Source organism: Adelges cooleyi, unplaced genomic scaffold (assembly GCF_023614345.1).
Source record: "Adelges cooleyi isolate 19-005CV unplaced genomic scaffold, UGA_ACOO_1.1 ACOO_flye_CR_arks_rails_tigmint_CR_PRNA_30, whole genome shotgun sequence".
Taxonomy (NCBI): Eukaryota; Metazoa; Arthropoda; class Insecta; order Hemiptera; family Adelgidae; genus Adelges; species Adelges cooleyi.
In genome coordinates, this window is record NW_026095971.1 from 5261739 (window position 1) to 5286661 (window position 24923).

Sequence of the window (24923 nt, forward strand, 5' to 3'; positions counted from 1 at the left end):
TCAAATATAAGTTGATATTTAAGAGAAAGAAACTAACACAGGAGACAGGTCACACAGTGAATTAAAAATATCCCAAGCCTTATTGCATTAATTATGAAATGTACAAGTTTTCTCCTTTAAATAAACAATACTAGCCGCACAACATACACGAATAATAATCGTGCATTTTTTATAAATATTGTATATGTTGGTACCCCTTGGAGTGGCTGTTTGTCGAGTGGCTCCGTGTCGATTTTCGGTGGTTGTTTGTCGAGTGGCTCTTTGAGGTGTAACCGTCCGAACACGATGTAGAGAAGATAAGGTGACACCACTCAACTTCTTATCAGTAAAAATCTGGGGTCGAATGCTTCAGGCATTTTGGTAGTTGAGCTTCGCTGTACAGGCGGCGCCGCCATTCGCCCGGAGGCCGATATTTTCTATGCGGCTTATGAACAATAAACGTTTTATTTTTTATTTTTATGTTAATTATTCTTTATTTGGAGAATTTATTATTTTTATTGTCTTATTTAATAATATGTTATTATTTTGTTAACTTTTTAATTGCAAAAACTGTGTTTTTTAACGGCATTAAAGTAAATATTATCACTGGAATATAGCTCTAATTCACATTTTAAATATCTTGCATTATTTCAAATATATTTGAAAACTTAAGGTCGTTTAATAATATCAAATCAAATACAAAGATGAGTTGATCAAATAATAAAAATTAAAAATTATATTTAACTTAATCTTATGGTAAATTTTTTTAAGTCCCACGTTTATATACAGTCGTCAATGCCCATTAAATGAAGATGGATTAAGTTAATTCGGCAGTTAGATGCATATAAATGTACCTTCAATTTGTCAAATTGCATTAACCATTCTTCTATTATATTCTAGCATATGGAGTATGTGACTGGGAGTAGGCCTTATTCGGGCCTAGTCCGGTATATGATGTGGGTAATGGTTATAACATGGTATATTATAACAATAATAAAGTATAAGAGTTTGAAACAATGAAATAGGTACTAAACAATTATATTTTATAAGTTACCATAATTCGATTTAAAATGTATTTAATAGTAAATAAATAAACTAATAACATATTTAAATAAACCCTTAACCTGTAACTACAAAAATAATTTGTATATGTTAAAGAGTGTAATTTTTGTGGTTAAGGGTTTATTTAAATATTTCATTATTTAAATTTTTTACTATATATAACAAGAGTTGCTTAGTTTTTTTAAGGTGTGTTTAATATTTTTTAAAAAAAATTGTAAAATTCATTAAACTTACTTATCATACTTAAAAAAAAAAAAAAAAAATACATGTAATTTTTATATTATTTAATACATTAATTGTTGTGAATTCTTTGAGCCGACATTCAAAAATTAATTTGATGGGAACACTTAATTTGATTACTATATACTAGAAATAGTCTAAGGTCTATGCAATTATAAATTATTATTTAGTTAATAATAAAATACATACACACTATAATTATTTACACAAATAATAATTATTTAAAGTATAATTTACTAATAGTTTCTGCAGGTAGTGGTAAATTCTTTACGGTAATATACATTTCCAGAGGAGATGAGCACTCTGAAATTTACAGAATAAAATAAATTATTTATTTAGTAATAAATAATTTAATAATTAATTCATATTAACTTTTTATAGTAACTGTGATTTTGTACCAAATATAGCAGGAAAATAACTTTTTAAGCTAATTTATTTATACCAGGCCATTTTTTAGAAGTGGTGGAAACTTTTTTAATTGAATAGTAAATTTTAAATAATTGTCATGTATTATTTTGAACTTTTATGATCCGTTTACCTTTGCACTTCATCAGCTGTAAAAGCGGGTCTGTCCTATTTTGGAAACATGACATCTTTTCGAAATTCGCTAAGTCACAAAGATTTCTAGATCAGACCTTACTATTCCCTGATACTACTGTATTCTTTAGGCAAGTGCTTGTTGTTTAGGGATAGGGTTAAGTAATGATAAATACATCATATGTTAAAGAAAATTGCTAATTCTTACTTAAATCCGGTACTTGTGATTTATGGGGAATATCCAATAATGTACAATAAGCACTTTTAATTAATTCTAATTTTGAATCATTAATTTTATCTGTGTCCCAACAGGCTTTTAGTATATTTTCATTATCTGTTAAAATAATAATAATAGTTAAACATATATATATATATATATAAACTGTAGGCATATTAGAATATTAAATTTACCTGTTTCCCAATCTGCAATAGTAGATTCACAGGTATTTTCTATTGACATGGCTATTAGAGAAGATATTAATTTTGGCCTATTATTTGATCGGTGTTCACGACATGCAGTTGTAAATGATGACTCCACAAATAATTTCAATTGCCAACAACAGTAACTAGTTGGCGGGTTAGGAAATGTGTTAAGGGTCTAAAAAATAAATTGTAAATATAATAAGGGAAAAAACAGAATCTTTATGAACTAACTTTGATTATTGACATCCATTGAGGTAATAAAAAAACTTTATCATGAATAACAGAATTAAACAATATCTGAGCATACTGTCGTATAACTGATTTGTTTTGTAAATTATTTTTCCCATCCTTAGGCAAATTCAAAAAGTAACGAACCATTTGAATTATTTTTGGATCTGATGAAAATCCAAAAATCATTTCAGGCTAAAAACAACATAATTTTTAATTTTAGTATAAAAAAAATATATGGTGTATAAAACACAGGGTGTAGCGGAGCCAACTGATGAGTTTTGAGGGTCTATAAATTACAAAAGCAAAACTTGGAGAAAAGCTTTTTGTTTTATTAAAATTAATAGGAAATCAACTGTTCCATATGCATTGTTTATCTATAGTATATTTAATCTATGCTGCTACAAAGAATGACTATTTACTATTCTTTATTTTGATTATATTATTTACGTTTAGTTTATTTTTATAAATAGTATATTAATATCAAATATGAACTCAGTGCGAGAAATTTTAAAATTAAAATTTGCATTTCTCACATTAGAAAATAGGTAGAAATTAAAAATATGGGTAGACCTTTACCAAATTTAATTAATATTTCAAATTGTTTTATCGCATTCCTGTGTCAAATCACCACGAGCCCCAACTTTTTTCTACAAAATATTATTTCCAATTGAATGAATTTCATGCAGTAAGCCAGTATAGTGTTTTAGAAATAAACTTATTTTAATTAAAATTTTGTAGCGCCAGTGTAAAACAATAGTCTTTAAAAAATATACACATTAGAGTGGTGCAAATGTTCACTTTTTTGGCATTTGGAAACTGGCACACCCTAAATTTTTTAATATCTTTAAAAACGTGTTCCTATCGTTCAATTCAGTTAAAATATGGCATACTCACGTTTTTATAGGTAATTTAAAAATTAAGGGGGTGCCAGTTTCAAAAAACCAAAAATGGGAAAATTTGAACTACCCTAATATATTATATATATATTTTTAAAAATTATTATTATACACTAACACTACAAAAAATTTAAGTGTAAAACACTATACCTGTTTGTCCTGGATGAAATGCATTCAATTGGAAAACATTTTTTGTAGAGATGTTTATTATATGAACTGCTTAACTCTTGGACTACTACAGCAGTAATTAAAGGGTTTGCCTATGATCCTGCTGTTGTTAGTAATAATAGTAATAAAAACAAAATAATGCAATAAAATATACTTACAGAAACTGACCAAGAGGTAAAATTATTTGAACTATGAGATTGAGCCATTAATGATTTATAACCATTTGGGTCTTCCGTGTATGATAAATGACCAGCTTTGTGTTTAACTTTCAAACTATTTACATTATTTAACATGTTCCTAAAATAATTAGATAAATATATGATGACAATTTATATGAAATAACTTTTAATTTGTTTCCTGAATTTTTTATTACTTAAGTGTATCCCAGTTACGTCCACGTTCAAATATTATTGACCAATATCTTTCATCTTCAACACGCACTTCTTTTAATAAAGATAATTCAGGTAATAAACATGGAGCTTTGATGGTATAAAATTGATTTTTATAATATTTAGTATCAAGGAAAACAACTTTTAAATGAACATAACATAAATCACCAGAATCTATATCTCTAGGTATTAGTATTCTAGGTTCAGCAGCTAGTGTATAAAGATGACGAAAAGCCTGTAAGTGGTACCTATAAACAGTTTTTAACAGAGTATAATATTTAAAAAGTAGATAAAAAAAATCTTTGTAGTTCATACCTATTGTCATTACTGTGGGTTGGAAATTGCGGATAAAATGCTATGATGAGTGCAGCTATGGATTCTGGGGATGTAGACAGAGTGAACTTTCCCCCACCCAAAAACAATAATCCTAATGCCATGTGTGTAGCTAGGTGGGATCCATAAGTAATAACACTAAGCGGTGAAGCACTTACTCTTGATCTTAAGTATCTACATATCCGCAATACTTCTAAATCTCCTGTACCAGCCATCACCTAACACAAAATTCTAAATACATACTAATAAAGAATAACTACAACTTCTTATTTCATGTTCGTATGAAAATATAAGTGTATACAATTATTCAAATATTCAAATGGTACAAGTTAAATTTGTGAAGTTAATGTAAATTATTTAAGCGATTTGTGAATTTTCACAAATATTTGTGTGTTTATTATTATTCAAATATTTGTGAAATTATGTAAATATATATATAATATTATATGATTTATACTAAATTTGTCATTTATGTTTGGTTTAGCCTACATACAACAATAGTACGAGAAACATCAAACCAAGAACATAGCCTTGAGGATGGAAGGTGTAAGACTACTGAAACGACAGAAAGAAAGTTAATTTGTAAATATAGGTGTGTCCTTAAATTTCCTTAAATAAGAGGTTTTAAGTTTATAAACATCTTTATTTATAAAAAAAGTAGACCTTATTTGGTGCAGAATGACTTCAAATTACAAACTTTTCCCACTGTGAAGAAAATAATACTATTGAATTACACATATGTATACTTCTGTACCTATGGTAATGTTTTTAAAAATATCATACGCGCTGTTCTGTAGATCTTTTTTCTTTTCATTTTTGAAGATATAAGTTAATGGATATTACAGACCAGAAAGAATTAAGTCTCTGATCTATTGTGAGTGATTGAATCAGTAAATTTTATTTAAGGGCTATCCTGGTTATTTGTTGTCAGAGTTCCCCGAATTTTTCAGAATATTAATTTTTTAAGTCTATACCGAGTCTAAACCCATTGGAGTGCATGTTGAACAGCCACTTGGAGCTGAGTGTTAATTAATAATAATTATATAGTAATAACAGTAGAGTGACGTGCCTGGCAATTGGTGGACTACACATGGGTCCACCGATAAACTAATTAGTTGACCTTACACCATCTAAGCATCACTATCTTTAATTTAACTATTTTGGTCCTTTATACTTTTTTTGTGTACGTCACAGCCTGCTGTATCTCTCACACATAGGACTATTATATATATATATGTCAAACCACGCGGCCCGACCTCCTCAGAAAAATTTTGAGAAGGTCGGGCCGATGACAGCGAGGTTTGACTCAGAATGCCGCCCCATATATATATATATATATATATATATTATTATAAAGTAGAAAATAAATCTCTATCATTAGGCAGCTAGTTGATTATCAGAATATGATAAATTAATAATATTAACAATTTACCATGGATAACGATAAGAGAGTAACATTGATGCATGTTTCGATGGTTGATTTACCACAAAGTTCGGCAACTGATTTGCTACATAATGATATGAACATCTGACAGTATGATAAAAGTGTCTTAAAAGCTTCTTCATTAGCAGTTCCTGCAAAACGTAAGCCCATTGCCATACTACAACCAGCTACAATGTTGCAATAGGTTTGACTGAAAAACAAACCAATTTTAGTATATTATTTGTATACATTTTAATTTTAATTTTACTTAATAGTTTCTAAATCAGGATTGGCCATCCCTGGCTTTGGTTTCACCAAACAATATTGTTGAATAGATTGAGGTACAAATTGTTCAATCCACTTTTTGGTTGGCATAATACTATCCCACATGATTAAGCCTCTAGCTAACATTTTTAGCAATATAAATTCAGGATTAATGAAATCTAATAAGTATGGTGAATCAGGTATACTCATCCAATTTGCTATGGCTCTAAAATAGTAATCAATTTACATAAATATTTTTTAAAATTAATTACAATAAAATATAATTTCTTACAAATTGCCTGTTTTAAAGTACATCATTCCTAATGCTAATGTAGCTCCTCTTGAAGTAACATCAACATTTACCATCTCACCTTCTTTGATTTGATAGCTTGGGTTAATATACTTATCTTTTTGTGCTCCTAAATACATAAAAACAATACTATTAAACTATGATATCACTTGAATTTAATGATGTATAGTTATACATAATAGCTACAATAACAACTAATTTTGCAGTTACTTATGTTGAAAACTAAGTATACAGTAAAAGTGAGACATATATTCCAACTGTTTATGACATGCGCACACTTAAGTTTCAGATGCAGCATAAGATTCAATACGAGTCGGTACTAATAAATAGTTGTCTTTTACAAAGACAAATTTTGTTGAATTAATTAATTTACTTTTTTCTTCTAACTAAAAAAAAATGTTCTAATTCTTTAAGTAACAATTAATTTTTTTTCGCCTTAATAATATTTAATATAGATGTATTATATTTATTGATATATAACAAAAAAATGTATAGTGGCGCTTTTAATTGTCCATTTGAACACGTTCAGGTGCAGTAGTAGCTGCAACTGTGCACACACTTGATCAATGGATGTATGTGGTTCCATACATCATGTCATAAATATACACTAAAATAAACTATATGCTATTGGGTAAAACAAAATATTCATATTTAATTTTTAATCACTTTACTAGAAACAGTGCTTTTATTGGTAATTTATTGTGTATTGTTAGGTACCCACAAATAAAAGAAATGGACAAAATATAAATTTTTATTAAATCTTATACAAGTATAGCAAGCTTTTCGGAGATCAAAACATGTTATTTTTCAACATCCCTACTGGGCCTTTTTTGGTTAAAAAAAATGTAAATTATAGCTGAAATGCATTTCATACTCCTTTGTATATTAATAAATACAAATTTCAAATGTATTTACATTTTAAGAATTCAATTTGTCTAAGAGATTTAAAAATATAGTTTTGTTTAACTTACCAGTTAAAGGTTTCTTATGTCCTCCTACCATATAATAATGTAACATATCGGCAATAGATAAATCACTAAGACCAACTACATCGGATCCTTTTCCTAAAACAACTAAACCAAGACCAAGTGAAGCAGCTAAGGAGTATGATTCTCTATCAATACTATTATCCATTTCTGGTCCAGGTGGGCGGCCAATTTCAGACAAAAGAGCCTCTGCTATGTGTCGATGGGCAGTCTTTTGGTATAAGAGACCAATACTCAATAACGCTGCTATTTGAAGATTTTGACTTGTATCCAACTCAATAGTGGTAGGAGGCAGCAACGATTCAATGAAAATACACAGCATACGCGTTAATTCTGTGTCCATAGTTCCTTATATATAAATATATACATAAAAAGTTATATGAAATACAGTTTAAAAATAAAAATTCATAAATTAAAGTAACTCATAATTACCTCTTTTGGCTGCTGCTAATCCGATGAGTAGAGCTATACTTATCATTTCATGTGGCCTGCTTAAGTAATCATAAGTATTCATCGTAGCTAAGTTGGTAATATGGCCATTTAAACCAAGTGCCATAAGAAATCCAGCATGTTCTGGTAATGCATCAGCTCCACTCTAATTATATATTTAATAATATCACATACAGTAACACATATTTACAAATGTTATAATGAACATAATATGTTCAATGTAAAAAATATCTCACTCTTGGTTTGTTATATAGAATCCAAGTAGAATCAATATTATCAGCTGAGGGCATAATACGTAGACCTGCAGCTACACCATTGTGAAATAATGGCCAAAGGTTCATATTGGGAACAACATCAATATGACTGAGTTCAACAGCGGCTCCGCGGGGAGTTCTTCCAGACAAGCAAAGTTTTGGCAACGGAAGAGGTTCAGTAACAACGGGTTGAATAGATCTCATAGTAAACATACCTCTAAAAATATGAAAGCATAAAAAAATAACCAAGTTATAAATGAAGAATACACCATGATCCTATGGAAGAATAAATCAATATTTTTTAAGAGTATGAATTGTTTTTTTATAAAATACAAAAACTAATGCTTATACTATTACTTGAGATTTCACAATACACTTTTAGCTAAAACTAAATAATGGAGATTTAAATTTAAAGTAATGTAAAAAGTAATTTATATAGAAAAAAAATCTTGATTTTTTTAGGCTAAATAAAATTTATAAATATAAACAGGCAAGTGGCCAAGTGAATAAAGTAGCAATGTTTTCGCTCACTGTCACGGGTTCAACACTTAGTCAGGCTGTTTTGTTTGATGGGCACGTAGTTTTCCATCCCAGATAGCAAATTCTCATTAGGAAACCTCTTTCCTAAAAGACGCAGAAATTGCCCTTCATTGCCAGTTTCCATACATCTATATTGTTGCTAAGAAGCAAAACTACCTATCCCACATTTTGACCAAATTGAGTTAGCAACAGTGTTTTTTTTTTAAATTTTGCGGGAATTCACATTTCCTATTAAGTTAATGCGCTAATCGAAAAATTGATAACATAGTAATTACATAATTATTATGTCCCAAAATATAACAGAAACTATTTTTTTATTGTAATTATATTATTATTACTATTACCGCCCAATAGGTAAAGCCATTGTTCTTGAGCATATTGAATATAAATATTTTTCTTGCTCTTCAATGAAATCATGATCACTAGCTTCTGGAGGTTGTTTGATACCAATAGTCACAGGATGACAGGACTGCAGAAAATTTCTCACATCAGTTAAACGATGATCTTTGTTCCACAAAAGTTTCATAACCTATAAACACAATTAAGTTTTTGTTTTATTACATACTTGTTAAACACATTAATAATTAAAATTAAAAGAACCCATATCAATTTTCAGACAAGACACACTTTAACAATTCATAGTGTTTAGTGTAAAAAAAAAAACAACTTTAAGATTATTACTGTAAAGGTTATTTTTAAGTGAATTAAACCTAGGTTTATGCCCTTCATATATATGAATAGAGAGCAAGTATAAATTCTCTCAAAATATTAAAAATATTCTTGTAATCTATATACTAAAATCGTGATATAAGTGGGAAAAATAGTTCGACTTCAAATAGGGCACTTGACCAGAACGAAAATCTTAAAACGCGGTTGGTACCGGGGGACGCCTTTTCGGTACCACCGCGCTAGACTTACAGACTATGTAGTTGGATTTACATTGTCTAGCAAGATAACGTATAGTGTTTACTATTATACATTTTTTGTTTAACAATCTAAAAGAAAAGAAAAAAAGAAAGAAAAAAAATACTATATATTTTTAGTACTATTATTTTTTTTATTCCTACAGTCGTTTAATATATAGAATATAGATGTTTACTTTGAGGAAAAAAAAACTTTGACCTTGGTAAATTACTAAACTCTGTACAAAATAAGAAGCGAACATAGGTTGCTAAGCTTGAGTGAATCAACAGTCAATTGGTATCTGAAAAATTTTTCATTACATTGATGATTATGTGAAGGTTTTTTCATGAATATTTTCAGAATCATAGATGAATAATTCATATTCATACAAATTAATAAATTATGGTTTAACCTTAATCTGTCCGAAAATATACAAAATTATTAAAATTTGTATTTTAAAGCATACATTTAAAAATAGTCTTTTACATATTATGTTAATATGAAACAATTAAAACTAAACAGTTTTGATTTTGAAAATGGTTTAATCAAAGTAAACAGTTCCAAACCCTTTGTAAATCATTAAACCGTTCTAAATGATAAAATACTGGTATTAAGTTGATAAAGAATTTACAACTGTTTTTAAATATTTCCAAAAGTCAAATAAAAATTAATTTAATATATGTTTTTAAATATATACTTCGTCATCGAGGTTTTCCATGCCATCTTTAATATCACCACTTTCACCTTCATTAATATCACTGAAATCTATTAATTTTTCAATGTTAATGTGTTTTTTCTTATCGTTATTAGTCAACTGGTTTGATGTTTGAGATGCCAAATCTTCACGCATAATTAGGTCGTAAGCAGGTTTTGGCCAATTTGTTGGTGGATTTTCTCTACATTTATCGATAATTTCATATAATAATATTGCAATGCCAGTTGGAAAAGTTAATAAAGTTTGTTGATTGATTCCTATAATGATAAAAAAAATAGTAATAGTCAATAAAATATTAAAATATAAATAAATACTATAATAATATAAAATATTACCAATTTTAGACATAAATAAAGTAGCTTGGTAACACTTCGATACTGTACATTTCATATTCATTTTGTCTAATGTAACTGTGTTTTGATTGTATAAAGTTAGGCCTATAGGATTTATAAAGTTAATCAGAGCCTCTAAATGAGATTTTTTCTTTAAACATAATAAACCATATATCTGTAAATAAAATTATATATTATACTACAAACAGATATTACATACTAAGATCTAAACATCAACCCATGTAGAGAATATTGTAAAGTTGACTAAGTTGGAATTAAAAATTCTTTGGAAATCATTGTTAAAACCTCTTTTATATTATTAGGTGATAAGAAGCACTGTACTATTTTTCTATAGGTTTTTGTAATAGTAATAATTTAGAAAGAAAAAACAATTATTTTGGACTTAATGTGTTTTGCATATACGAGGTTAATATTATAAAATATATATTTATATAAACATATTTTAAGTTAAAACAATTTATATAAAAAAATAGTTAACAGTTATATCCCTACAATAGCGCAAGCCACTTATTCATGTTAAAATATTTAAGCATTACTAAATTTCTTACCTGAATTATATTCATTGATCTTTTATTTATATTGTGAATACAAGGATATGGGTCAGCTTTGTAATATTTCATCAACAAGTAACACAGTCTAAAAATATTAGGGGGCTTTTTTTTAAAGTATGTTGGCAGGTTAAGTATTTTAAGGTCCATATCACTTATCTGACTGAACTGAAAATAAAATGTTGTTATTGAGTAGCTCGAGCGTAAGACAAAAATGTTTATAGTTATTTACTCCATTAAATAATTTGTTTCTGTAACAAAGTAGGGGAAAATCCTTCCAATAATGATATACATATTCCTCTAATTTTAAGTCAGTGGCCAATTGATGTAAAAATTTTACAATCATTGGCAATGAGTCAGCTTTCATTGTGTTAAGTTTAAGATCCTAAAAAAAAAAATATATTATAACCATTATTTATAAACAAGATTTTTTTTGTACATGTGATAAAAGATATGATTGGTTGCAACTAAAACTCCCGGGGTTACACTTACTTGGAATCAAGTAGCGAGGGATATAACTTAATACTAGGTGTCAAGTGATATCTGAGGTAACCATGTGCCTTATTTAAGAGTTGTGTTTTTAAAATAAAAAATAAGTATCTACTTATAAGAATGGTTAAAATAAAAATGAATGTGCAGACTAGAAATATATTTTTTTTTATTCATATGACAACTAGAAATATTAAAACGAATAATGCTAATTTATTTATTCTAACAAACAATTATAAAAATAATGTATAAAAAAATAGATTACATGTTCAACACGTACATGTTTAAGCAATTTCATTTTACATCCAAAAAATGTATAGGCTTTCATGATCATTGTGTCAAACACTCAAGTAAATATTCTACTACTCCTGCTCTTGAAAATTTGTGACATTTTTATTTGTGACAAGGTGGGAAAGGGTTGAAATGACAGGGATGTCGGCCAGACTAATAATTAACAGTGTCGGTGATTTTTTTCAATTTATAACAAATAGTTATAAGCATAATCTTTATTAAGTAAATTTATGAAGACATAAAATAAATATTATTAAATGATGTTTTGAAAAACAGCAAACCCTTAAGTTTTCCTATGTTATTAGATATCATTTATATTTTACCAAAACTTTACTGTAGGGTTAGGTTTAATTCTAAGTTATAACCCAAAACATTAAAAATGACATCCTTTTTATCCCCCCCCCCAATATTTTCGCAAAACGTAATTCAATTATTTAAGAGTTGACCTAATAGCTTGCTAAAAAAAATTAAATATACATACTTCATATACTAAATGTAGTGAAAATATGATGTCATAGATGTATGGAAAAAGTAGAGCATTAGTATCAATATTAATATTGGCGAAGGAATTCTCATTCAATTGAAAATTCTTAAACGTATTTTTTAATCCCAATGTAACTGCTATTTTGTTTCCCTGAGTGAGACTAAATGGTGATTTAAGCATATAAGTCCAATCTTCATCACTGCCAACATCCAAGATTCTCTGTTTTTTTGATTTAGCTGGAGTATCATTATTTGTGTTTAATGATTCTTGAGTTAATGATAATGCTTCCAAATTATACCCTAGTAATCTAAGCATCATCTGGAGAAACAGGTTCCATTCCTCTCTACTTGATATTTTTTGTGTTCCTGGAGCATTTCTTACTGTGTACCATTTTGTCATTAAATCCATAACAACAGATTTTTTAAGAATAGTTTTCAAAGCGTTTAAACATTTGGTAACTAAAATAAAAAAATTAGCATCATACAAGTATTATTTCAATCATATATTACAAACGATAAATACATTTTAAACAAACCTAATGGAGAAGAACTTATGATTGGAAATTCAACTCGAATCATACTTCCATCAAGATGTATCTAAAAAAAAAACTTTTTTTACTATTCTTCCATAATGACTATTAATAAGATACTTAAATATTATAACTTATTTTTGGCCAATATAACATTATACTATTGATTATACTTTTATAAAAATATTCTTACATTTAAAACTTAAGTTACTTCCTGTACGAAGCCTTTTAGAGGGGTTGCATACTACTTTACTAAAATATTGGAACACAATAGGCAGATTTTGTAAGTATTTATTATAACTATGTACATTGTACAAGAGAAGAAAAAATGTAGCTTTATATTATATAATATTAAACTTAATTTTGAAAATATTATTAAAAAGAGTATTTATAGATAAAGAAATAAAGTTTTCCCTTTTTTATTTTTCAAAAACATTCATTGAAATTTCAAAGAACAATTATTTTGGTGTGAATTAAATTTTTAATGTTTTTTAGTTGTTTATGGTTTAAATAAAATATAAAATAATATTAATTATTAATGGGTATCTAACTAATATATTTAAAAAATTTTAATTTGTAGATGTATTATTAAATTTTTGTTTTTATATTTACCTAATTATTAATGTCTTTTTTAAAAGGTTTTCAATTTTTACTAGATGGTGTAAAAAGGAAAACAGAAAGCAAGTAAAACAGATTGCGAGTCTTTCTTATTTGTTGGGACACATTTTGTCACATTACTCTTAATAATTAATTAATCGGGTTGCAAGTAGTATGCAGCTATAAGAGGTGTTATTATATAAAAGTAAAATAAACTAAGTAAAGAAATGAATATTTAAACCATAAAACTACCTATACATCTGGCATTTGTGCTGAAGATGACAACATAAGCGCCGAAATACGTATACACATAGTATATTATTTTTATGGTTAAGGGTTAATGTTTATTTCTTTAGATATATATATATATATATAACCATAAGTTGCTAAAGTTTTTTCTATAAAAATAAACTAATAAAAAAAAAACAGAACAGTGAAGTCAGGGCTTTTTGGTGTGGAAAAGGTTTTCTAGAACTATTATAACTGAAAGTGATAAAATTGTTTTTAAATAAATGCTTTGAGACAAATCTGTAGATGGTAATTATATTAAATATCAATAAAAATGTTTTTAAAGGCAATAATGTGTTTTTAAATTGTACTTTTATTAGTATTAAGGAGGATACAATTACATTTGAATCAATTTTTTCAAGTAGAAAGTAGTATATATCAGGAATCGTACCATGTACTTTTTTGAGCAAAAAATTTAAAAAGTTCACCCCTTCCCTTTCAAAGTCAAGAAAACACTCAAAAAGTTTACATTTTTATCTTAAAACTACGGCATGCCATTACTTTTTTTTTAAATAGTTGTATTAGCTTCTAATTTATAGGGAATATTATTTAGATATAGTACCATCATTGGTTTTAAATATTAATATTTGTAATCAATGGTACTATCAACATAAAGCAAAACTATATCATAAACAATTTCCTTCAGAAGGCGGGGCAACTTGTTTTTTATTTCACTTTTTTTTATTATAGTTTTAGGACTCAAGGTCTGAAAATTAGACTGAAGATAGAACTAGAATGGAGTTACAGCACATATAATTTATTGAAATACCTATAGTTAACATTTTTTTTAATTTAAGAAATGTTATGAGATGTTAAATACGATATATGGGTACGAATGTCATCAAATTATTAGGAATGACCATAGAGTAAAAATGATAGGTAAATAACACTTATTGTATCCATGCTAATACTAAAATTACAATGTTGAACGTATTTTTATTGTTGACAAAGCTTTTATCAATAATTAATATTTCTACCATCTACAGATTCACATCAAAACATTTATTTATAAGTGGTTTTATAACTTACAGTTATAATAATACTTAAAAACATTTGACCTTTTTGATCTCAATATGGTTTTTACCCACTATGCCCCAACCCCACAATTCTGGATTATCTTAATCAAAAAGGGAAATTAGCTTTTCTTAATGTAAAAAATAAATACAGTAATAAACATTTTATTTTTTTTGTAAGTAGATAGTTAAATTGTTAAAATTATGTTATAAAATAGGTCGTCTTTGATAAAATATTAACATCAAAACCCAAATCAAATAACTCTTGATTGTTCCTAACAATATTTTATACCGCATCTACACATTTAATCGGTTCACTCGACATTTGCTCGTGGCTTGTACCAGTAGCACTTTATTGGGGATAAGTCAAAGGAATGACAAGGTAAGTGACAAGGCGAAACACAAGCACGAAAGTGTAAATGTGGTATTAACATTATAACAATTATGTATCATAACTTTAAACAAATTGTTTGTTTTATTAAAAAATACATTTTTTTTCATTATAAACTTGAGGACTTTAAAATTAAGAACTATTTATCAATTAAGGCTATTTTTTTTCGGTTTAGCTAAAATACAGTTGTTGATACGATAAATGATTCATTTTAATTTTAGTTTATACATAGCATACATAGCTTTTAGTTTAGTAAATAGCATACTCTATATAATAATACTTCGCTAGACGTTAAGTTTGCCCCAATAAAAAAAAAAATATATATTTTAATTACTAGAAGTATAATAAAGACAACTTATTTTTTATCATTACTGTTTCTTAAAATGAAAATTAATATTATATTTTATAGCCATTACATAAATCATGTAAAAGTTAATCAACAAACACAACAATACAATGTTTAAATATATTTTTAAAACTCAGTTTTGTGTTTAAGTGTAGGTAACTATTTGTTTATAAATATACATATTATTATTTTTGTAATGTACACAATTAAGCACTCTTGAATGATTTATTGGTAAATATTTTGATTTGTACTTTAATTTACAATTTTAAGCTCTCACTAGTATACAGGTTTACTATTATACATACCAATGTAATACGTGATCCTATTGGATCTCTTAAACCTTTAATATCTACTTTTGATTTGAATGAATTAATAGCCGATTCTGAATAAGGTGTTTCACTAGGTATCATGAATTGTGTTTCATTTTCACAATATGAAATGAAATGATTCATATTTAGGTTAGTTTGCATATCTTCATTTCTTGTTGATGACAGTAAACTTTTCCGACTTCATACATAATAATAATAACAATAATAAAAAATTATATCTATTATATTTAAAGAATAAGTTTTTAATTTGATATTTTCAGTGTTGCTGACACGAATATGTATCAACAGATTTTATTTCAATGGGCCATTATTATTTGTTTATGCATCCAGTTTATAAACATAAAATTATCAGGTAACCCTTCTATTGAGGAACAAAAAATACTTATAAATGTACTTATAAACAGGGTCTGCGGTTAGCTCTGAAGATGTCAACTTAGTCGCCGAAATATGTGAGTACGTTTATAAGTGTTCTTTTTTATTGTGAACACGGTTTCTTATAATTATATAGTAAAACCACAAGTGACTCTGATTTAAATTGATCAATTTATAAACATTTTTATACTCTTCCCATATAAGAGCTAGACTAGACAAAATCAAAACGCGTCATACTCCTGGCTGCGCAGACACATACGAAAATAATGTGTTTTTGTCTCTGCTCACTATAGTTCATACATGGGATAGAGTATATTATATTATATTATCATTTGGTTAATTAGGTATTTTCAATTTCAAAAACTTAGTGTAGTCTGTGATTTGGCATTATTTAAAAAGACGGAACATAGTTGTAATTTATTTGTGATTCGATAAATAGCAATATGTATAATTATAAATTTTTTAAACTTTTTGGTATTTATTAAAATGTGAAGGGATGCCCAGCATTTCGCTAATTATGGTTATGCTTTACCCCTCCAAAGTGGAATGAAATAATAATTACTTTGTAAAGTAATACAGTTGATGTAATAATACAGTTGATTTTGACTTATTTCATGATCGATATATATAAACTATTTAAAATTTATTTATTATATTTAGTTTCTGTAATTTTTCCTTTTAAAGTATTATTAAAAAGTATAGTGTGATGTATTATTGTATTAAAATCTTTGGAAAAGCAAACTAAATGAATATTTTTTGGATTTTAATTAAAATTTATAATCAAGAGACTGACAGGACATTTACCTTACAAGAGGGGTTTCAGCTGCCGATCGATTGGTTGCTGTAAAATATGAAGTATTCTCATCAAATACTGAAGCCATACTTCCCAACTGAACAGATCCAATAATTGATATACCAGAATACAATGTTACACTATTTTGACAATCCATTATCACAGTTAAATTTAATAACTAAAATTTAAAAAAAAACATAAAAATTTGTATTATAACATTATATTTATTTAAATAATAAAAATTAATTTTTACTGGAAGGTATTCAGCATCTTTAGCAGATATAGCTGTTGAATTTCCTAATATAATATCATTATTTTCAAGACCATTCAATTCAACTAACATCAACTGGTTTTTAGAAGTTATAAGATAACACAGAAAATGTTGTTTAACAAAATTAGAGGCAACAAATACTTTTGTAGCAGCACTCATTTCTTGATTTCTAATCATAAATAAATATTAATTAGAATCACACCATTTAGTAGGAATATATTTTTAAACAATACTTACCCATTTGTGCCCTGGTTTTCGGTCCACATGTATTCTAAACAAATATCGGGACTAACAGGCTTTGAGTTATTGTCTGCAATATACATACTACCATGGCCAAGTCTAGCATTTACTATGCGAGACATAGATGATGGAGTGTTGTATGTTTGGCTATTAGCTGTTATTGTAGCATTTGGGCGCCAGCTCCTTCTGGATGTATTTGAAGGACTATTCCAAATTAGTGAGTTATAATGGCTAAACATGTACATTTATTTCATAATAATTAGAATAATTATTTATTATATTGGGTAAACTATACTAGAATGTAATATTACCTGACTCCAGTCATAGGACTTAACGTATTAAATGGTGACATTATGTTAGGTGTACTACGTCTACTGTTAAAAGTGAACGGACTTGAATTTACAGGATGACCATGAGATACCCTAAATTAAATTTATACATACTAATTAAACTGTAAAACAAAATTTGACTTTTTTTTTATAGACTAAGAATCAAATTATATTTATTAGGCCTGAGAATTTCCTTTTGTTATTTTTGAAGTTGCTATCAAAGCTGTTAAAATCATTGTGTTGTGGTATTTTGTGTGTTACATACATTTGAATAATTATACAAAATGTACTTAAATAGTCGATAATTATGTTTTCTTTAGAAAATTGAGATCTTAGTCTGGTTCCAACTAGACGGAGCCACAGCTTACACTTTGCAGCGCGGCGCAGCACTCACTAGCAATCTTGAGAGAATTGTTTTGTTTCCTGGACGTCTTCTCTTATTGAGAGGGGACATCACCTGACCGCCAAGGTTACCCAATTCATCACTGTGTGATTTTTTTTTTGTCGACTTAAGAAAACAATTACCCAGGCAGTGGCTGCCATTACACCGCAAATGAAACGCAGAGTTATAGCCTTTTACGAAAGTTAAAAGTGAACGCCGCGAAGTGTGAGCTGTGGCTCCAATTTGTTGGAACCAGACTTCCCCTTCATCATGGTTCCTAGCAAACTGGTTTAGGTTAGGTTGGAGGAAATGGCATGTATACCACTATCGATCGATACCCCCTACATCGTTGTACCACCACCACAACTCACACAGCGCCATCTCTAAATACAGGAGGTATTTTGCCGGATCCTGTATGAAGTTAAATTTGAATTCACAAGACAAATTAAAATTAATGCTTTTGTTTCAAAATTGTTTTTTCAGTTTCGTTATTCATTTTAAATTTAAAAATAAATTAGTTTTAATTAATATATTTCAATTTTATTACCTATCTGCTAGAAATCCAGACCCAGCAACTAATGAATTTGATAAAACATGAACTTGATTACTGTTGCTAGGAATGTATGATGGGTTTGTTGCAGTAGAACATATTGAATCTTGACCACACATAATATTAAATTCCTGAAAAAAATTCATGTACAACACTTATGCTTAAAAAAAAAAAATGGCACAGTTTTTAATATAATCTTATTTTTTTTATTACTTCATTTGTTGGTTTTCTAATTTTCCATACACTGTGTAAACCACTTATAATGTCATACATCATACAGATATTCAGTTCAGAACTAGTAAAGACAATAGTTGTTAAACAATCTCTAGCATATTGCAATACACTTCCTAAACATAAAAACAAAATTTGTAAACAAATAATTATTTAAAATTAAGCATACTATACAATTTAACAACCTTGTTTTAATAAAAACAAAGGTAAAACTTCTTTTAAAGGTTTGCTCAAAGAATATATTGTAGGCAATGGTAATGATTTTCCAGTCATATCAATAGATACATTTCCTGAATCTCTTTCTATTAATATACCAAAACTTGTATTCCAAACTGACGTCACCTTAAAAACATTTATCTTTACATTAATGAACACCAATTTTAATAAATATGGTAATTTAAGAATCAAAAAAAATATAAGAATAAGAAAATATTTATAAACATTGACTTACTTTAAAATAGAGTGGCGTATGCCAAACATCTCCTTCTTCAGAAAATAAACTAATTTTTTTTGCATCAATTACACATATACATGGCACAAGTTTTTCTAAGTAATTAAAAAATATATTAATAAAATTTTTAACACTTAAAATAAAATATCTAACATTTGAAGAATTCTAGTATTGTCATTTAAATTTATTTATAAAATTATGCTAAAACTTTTACTGATAAATTTGCAAATTTATTTTACTAATAATAGATGTAGAGTATTATTTAATAGCAGAGAAGGACAGAATTATTAACCCCGGATTACTGGGTTATTTTTTAAATAATCCGTTATTCCAATACGTCAGAATTATGGATTACAAATAATCCAATACGGATTAAAATTATTCCATCAAGGATTAAAAGTAATCCTGTAATCCCGGATTATTTTTTAATTAATCCAAGTAATTCGTTATTCAAATATGACTGGTTAATGGATTACAAATAATAATTAATTAGTATACTCTGCCCTACTAGGTACTTTAACAAAGTTTATCTAGCTTAAACACATTTTATACAACAACCCTTTTTTGTCAATTTGTTAAATTTTTTAAATAAATTATTTTGTTATTATTGTTTAATTTTATAATCTGAAAACTATCATATCATAACATAATCAAGTAAACAATTTACATTTAAAATTTTTAAATCTTTAGACTTTTTATATTCAGAAATCGGCTCAGCGGTTTAGGTTTTCTCTGGGTAAAAATAAAAAGCATTATTGTAATAACAATACCTCCCAGCTCCGCATAAAAGAAAAAAATGAATTAAATACATTTTAATTAAAAAAAATTATTATTTAAGTACAATGTTTTGGATAACTGGAATGAAAAAAAAACAATAATCCTTAAATTGGAATAAAACAAAAATCTTAAATTAATAATTTAATCCGTAATCCGTATGCTAGGGATTACAGGATTAATAATGTAATCCGTATCCGTTAACTAGGGATTACTGGATTAAATTTAATCCTTAATCCAAAAATTTAGGATTACTGAAATAAATGTAATCCAATTTTTTTATTAATCGTGGATTTCGAGTAATCTGTAATCCATCTAATATCGATCACGGATTGTAATCCATTTTGCCCATCTCTGTTTAATAGTAATTAGGTATTATCAGCTCAGTGGCGTAGCTACCGTGGGTGCAGGGAGGGCAGCCACCCCTCAGCGCATTCCATTTTAGGGTGTTTTTGTACAGGTAACTAAGAAATATCACGTTAACATGTAATATAGGGTGGAAAAATTATTTTGTTGTTTTATTTTATTTTTAATATCCATTTTAATAATAAAAGCCAGTACAGCCAGAAGGTGGCCAAAGGTCACTAACCACTATACACCTATTCTTATCTCCAATTATACACAAATTTGCATAAAAAATAATGATATTAATTTTATTTCTCACAAATGTTGTTAACCTATTACTATGCGAGCTTTTATAGTTATAGTTCATACTATTATTTTAACTGTGCTGGGTTTAAAATGTATATTAAATATAACAATCAAATTTCTTCTTAATGTAGTGGACTCGAGTTATATTTTATCTTGTGACCATTATGGTACCACCTAAATATGTTTTCTAATTGATTAGTATGCTACTTAAGGAAATCAGTTTAGCTTTTCCAGAATGTCAGTGGGTGTAAACATAGACACACAAAAAGATATAATTATGGAATGAAATCTTCCCAGATTAGCATCAAAACACACAAACAGGTTTATTAAGGGGATATTGAATAAGCTATCTTATTATCCTTTAATCAGTAAGTCATAGTTTTGTAAATGTGGTATATAGTTTTTCAAAAACCTAAGTAAGTAATTAATTATTAACAGATCAACATTTGTATAAATAAATATTAAAAATAAAGTACATAATATATTTATTAATATTTAAACTTTTAAAATATTTATACAGATTAATATTTTCTAATCTATTAACATATATAAATGTCATTAAAAATGATGAATAAAAATGTATGTAGACTATGTAGTTATACTTTATGACCCATTTGGAAGAGTTTTGGATATATCTACGCCAATATGTTATATCCGATATATCAATCCACGAATGCTTTAACGCATTCCTCATACTTTATGAAGTTTTACATAAGGAAAAATTAAACAAATACAAACCTCTGGATTCTTTTTCATTCAATTTATCTTCTGGAGATATATTAAATTTACTCCATAATGCATGACTAATATTAGTCTCCAATGTATAGGTACTAATAAGTGATCTGCTACTTGTTGCATAATCATCTTTATCTGCAATAGATTTAATAGCATTTCCTCTACTATGTACCACTATTTTACCATTCACGTATAATTCTTCTTCAGCGCCATCTTTTTCTCTTAGAACAAAATTTTCTTTCTGTTAACACAACAAATAGATGTCAAATAAATTTAAGAATGAATTAAATTAAAATTTGTGTTAGAATAAGTAGGATTAAGGATCTATTATTCAAATTGCCAATAATCCAATAACCAATAATAGGACTAATGGCCCAAGTATAGGAAATCACCTTTATAGAGTTCCATTTAGAATGAGAAAACTATTAGTGAAACCATATCCCATTTCCAAAACCTGAGTTACTCTCTGTTTTAATGCTCCCATGTTGCTTAATGTAGTAGCAAACTTGTTTAAGATGAAAAAGATTGTCTATATATGTATTAGGGTGGTTCTTAAAAAGTCGATTTTCGAATTTCAACCTTGACGCCCCCTAAAAAGTTTTTAAATACAATAAAAAAAAAAAATTTGAAAAATATTAATTTTAACATGTGTCTTACAAGTGTTGAAGTTTAAATGGGCTTTAAAATAGGAAATTGACACTTGTGCACAAATCAATGCATAACTTTTTTCCTACTCCTTAGTTTGAGCTGAAGGTTTGATGGTTTTATAGCTTGGAGTTTGCTGAACACATACACTATACCTAAAAGTTCAGAACTGTCAAAATAGTAACAGAAAATGAAAAATTTAACAAAAATAGGCGTTTTTTGGTGTATGTGTATTTGGTATGTATTCAGCAGACTCCAAGCTATAAAACCATCAAACCTTCAGCTCAAACTAAGGAGTAGGAAAAAAGTTATGCATTGGTTTGTGCACAAGTATCAAATTCCTATGTTAAAACTTAAATCCCTTTTAAACTTCAACCCTTTATTTTTATTGTATTTGATAAAATATGATATATGACCAAAACATGAGATCATCTGGTGACGAGTTTAAATCACTATTTTTTGTGTAAGCTTAATGAAACCATTATTTTTTTGACATTTTTCTAACAATTTTTATTTTCACCTAAATATTTGTAAATATTTTTAAATTGAATGGAACCTTTGAGTGCCACCTTTTCCACTCATCCACTCCTCCTCGTCGAGTGTAATAAAATATACAAACAAATTGATGTAGGTATAATTATAGGAAAATTATAAAAGGTATTTTAAAGAAACAAATAATAATATTTATCAAAATACTGAAATTATTATTTGGTGTACCAAGTCAGATTTTAAAATTTTTTAATTTTAAAGCCTGAAAACAAAACTTTCAATAAAAAAAGTAACCACAATAGCAGGAAGTATACGTACTCTTTGATTGTCCAATTCTTCCAATTTCAAAGATTTGGATTTTTTTTTCTTTAATAAAAAGTCATCGGAATGAAGTTCTGGCCGATCATAGTAACCAACTGATGGAGTAGTTACCTCGCCAATGAATCGGTTTTTCACATGTTGCCGCCCAAATGGTATGAACACCTGTAATAGTTTATATACTATGATATTCATCATCATCATCATGTAGCTTAACGGGCCATGAAGGCCCAACGCTGCCATCATGAGATGGTTTCTTGACTATGTTATTATAATAATATTAGTGTAATGTCATTACACTAATAGTTTTGTCAAGTAAAAAAAAAACCACATTTTATAATAAATAGTGTAATGAAACTAAAACGTGTTTCACTCGGTCCACAGTGGATTTAGAGCAAAAACATCTATTATAAAATTGTATGACAAAAACATTTCAGAGATCTGAGTGTAGAAATAATACCATAAAAAAAATTGTGGTTATTTTAAGAAAGTAAAAATAAATGTGATTTATAAATACTAGGTTTAAAAAAAAAAAAAATAGGATATTGTCTCTAAAATCTTTTTGTTTTCATTTTAAGTATTTTTGCTCAAAAATCATGTGTAAAACAAATTATATGTAGGTGTGTTTTAACGCTAGAAATTTGGGATTATTAATTGGTTTTGTGAGCAGAATCAAGCCCCTTTAGGGACTATTCGTTAGATGGGAGCTAACACCCCCAAACCCCCCGAAGGAAAAATAGCTTGCTTAAACGACTAAACTAATTTAACCTACCGCTCGAGGAGCGTCAGCGACCTAACGAGACCAAACCTAACCTAGCCTGACATAGCCTTGCGTCGCAAACAGAGGTGCAGTGTGGCTGTAACTGCCGTCTATTGTTAAACACGGGGAAATATGCAAATTTCAAGCAGCTATAACTTTGGAACTAGAGGAGGAGGAGGAGTTCGCCAATTTTAGACTTCAGATTCATAATAAGGGTACAAAACACTACAAGCTGATAAAAAAAGGGTGCTTGTTAAAGTGCATTTATGTCAAGAATATAGTTTTATCACTTCGCCTAGATTTCACCAACAATTTTGATTGTGGTTAGTTGTTAACCGCCAAAAATTAGATCGTTAAACAGGCTGTTAACTGATAATCGTGATTAAAACTGTTGGTGAAATCAGACCTTAGTATTTTTTTTTTTTATAACAACACAATATATTATACACATAATACATTAGGAATTAAACGAAATCTTAAAACAATCTAAGCATACAGTGAATACTAAGTAATTTTTCATAGAAATGTAAATCATAGTAACAATTGCACAAAAATAAAAATAAAATACTACAGAATGTTTTTAACTAACTATAAGTGAAACATTAAACTTGCCAATAGTTTGAGAGTAACAAACGACAAAGTTAAAAACAAAACAATAGATTATGTTATGGTAATTTGCACGACTTTTATGCTGAAATTTATTTTTGACTTACTTGTGGGTTGGTGGCGGCCAACATAGCGTTATATTCATCCAGATTTAAAGCATTTGATTATATCTATGAAAATTTTAAATTAACAAAACGAATAAAGATCAAAATCAATATACTATATTATTAATCAAAAATAAGAAGCAGACTAATAGGTAAATAACTCATGATTAAAGAATAATAATATACAGTATACTTGCCTCGCTATTTGATTTCAGCAGTGACAAAACATATTATGATAGTTATAAACCGCTATCACATTTTCATTTTTCGTGTGTTTAAAATTTAAAAATGATGAAATACCGAATAACCAATATAATCGCTGATTATCAAACATCAACTGATAAAACTCGAACACAACAACAGTAAACAAAATGCAGTGTAGGCAAATGTACAATAACAATTTTTAAAAATGGACAATAAATGGTGTTGATATTGAAGTGACCGTGTAATGTAATTTATCA

General features: G+C 27.7%; 1 protein-coding gene across 1 annotated transcript; it reads right to left on the reverse strand.

The window, feature by feature from the left end:
- Positions 1 to 1310: 1310 nt before the first annotated feature.
- Positions 1311 to 24772, reverse strand: LOC126839051 (anaphase-promoting complex subunit 1). Its single transcript, XM_050573988.1, has 33 exons — positions 24660 to 24772; positions 24466 to 24528; positions 22993 to 23157; positions 21544 to 21781; positions 19381 to 19475; positions 19115 to 19271; positions 18912 to 19045; positions 18696 to 18829; positions 17749 to 17859; positions 17435 to 17668; positions 17180 to 17366; positions 16938 to 17104; positions 15738 to 15939; positions 12804 to 12864; positions 12266 to 12726; positions 11237 to 11389; positions 11005 to 11172; positions 10439 to 10610; positions 10086 to 10360; positions 8830 to 9014; positions 7928 to 8162; positions 7674 to 7836; positions 7227 to 7589; positions 6238 to 6364; positions 5950 to 6171; positions 5691 to 5892; positions 4241 to 4476; positions 3910 to 4173; positions 3695 to 3833; positions 2473 to 2664; positions 2230 to 2416; positions 2027 to 2152; positions 1311 to 1584 (listed from the first exon to the last, which is right to left on the reverse strand). Exons 2-33 carry the CDS (start codon positions 24487 to 24489, stop codon positions 1499 to 1501), a joined length of 5865 nt encoding a protein of 1954 aa, XP_050429945.1. The 5' UTR covers positions 24490 to 24528; positions 24660 to 24772; the 3' UTR covers positions 1311 to 1498.
- Between the last annotated feature and the right edge of the window lie 151 nt (positions 24773 to 24923).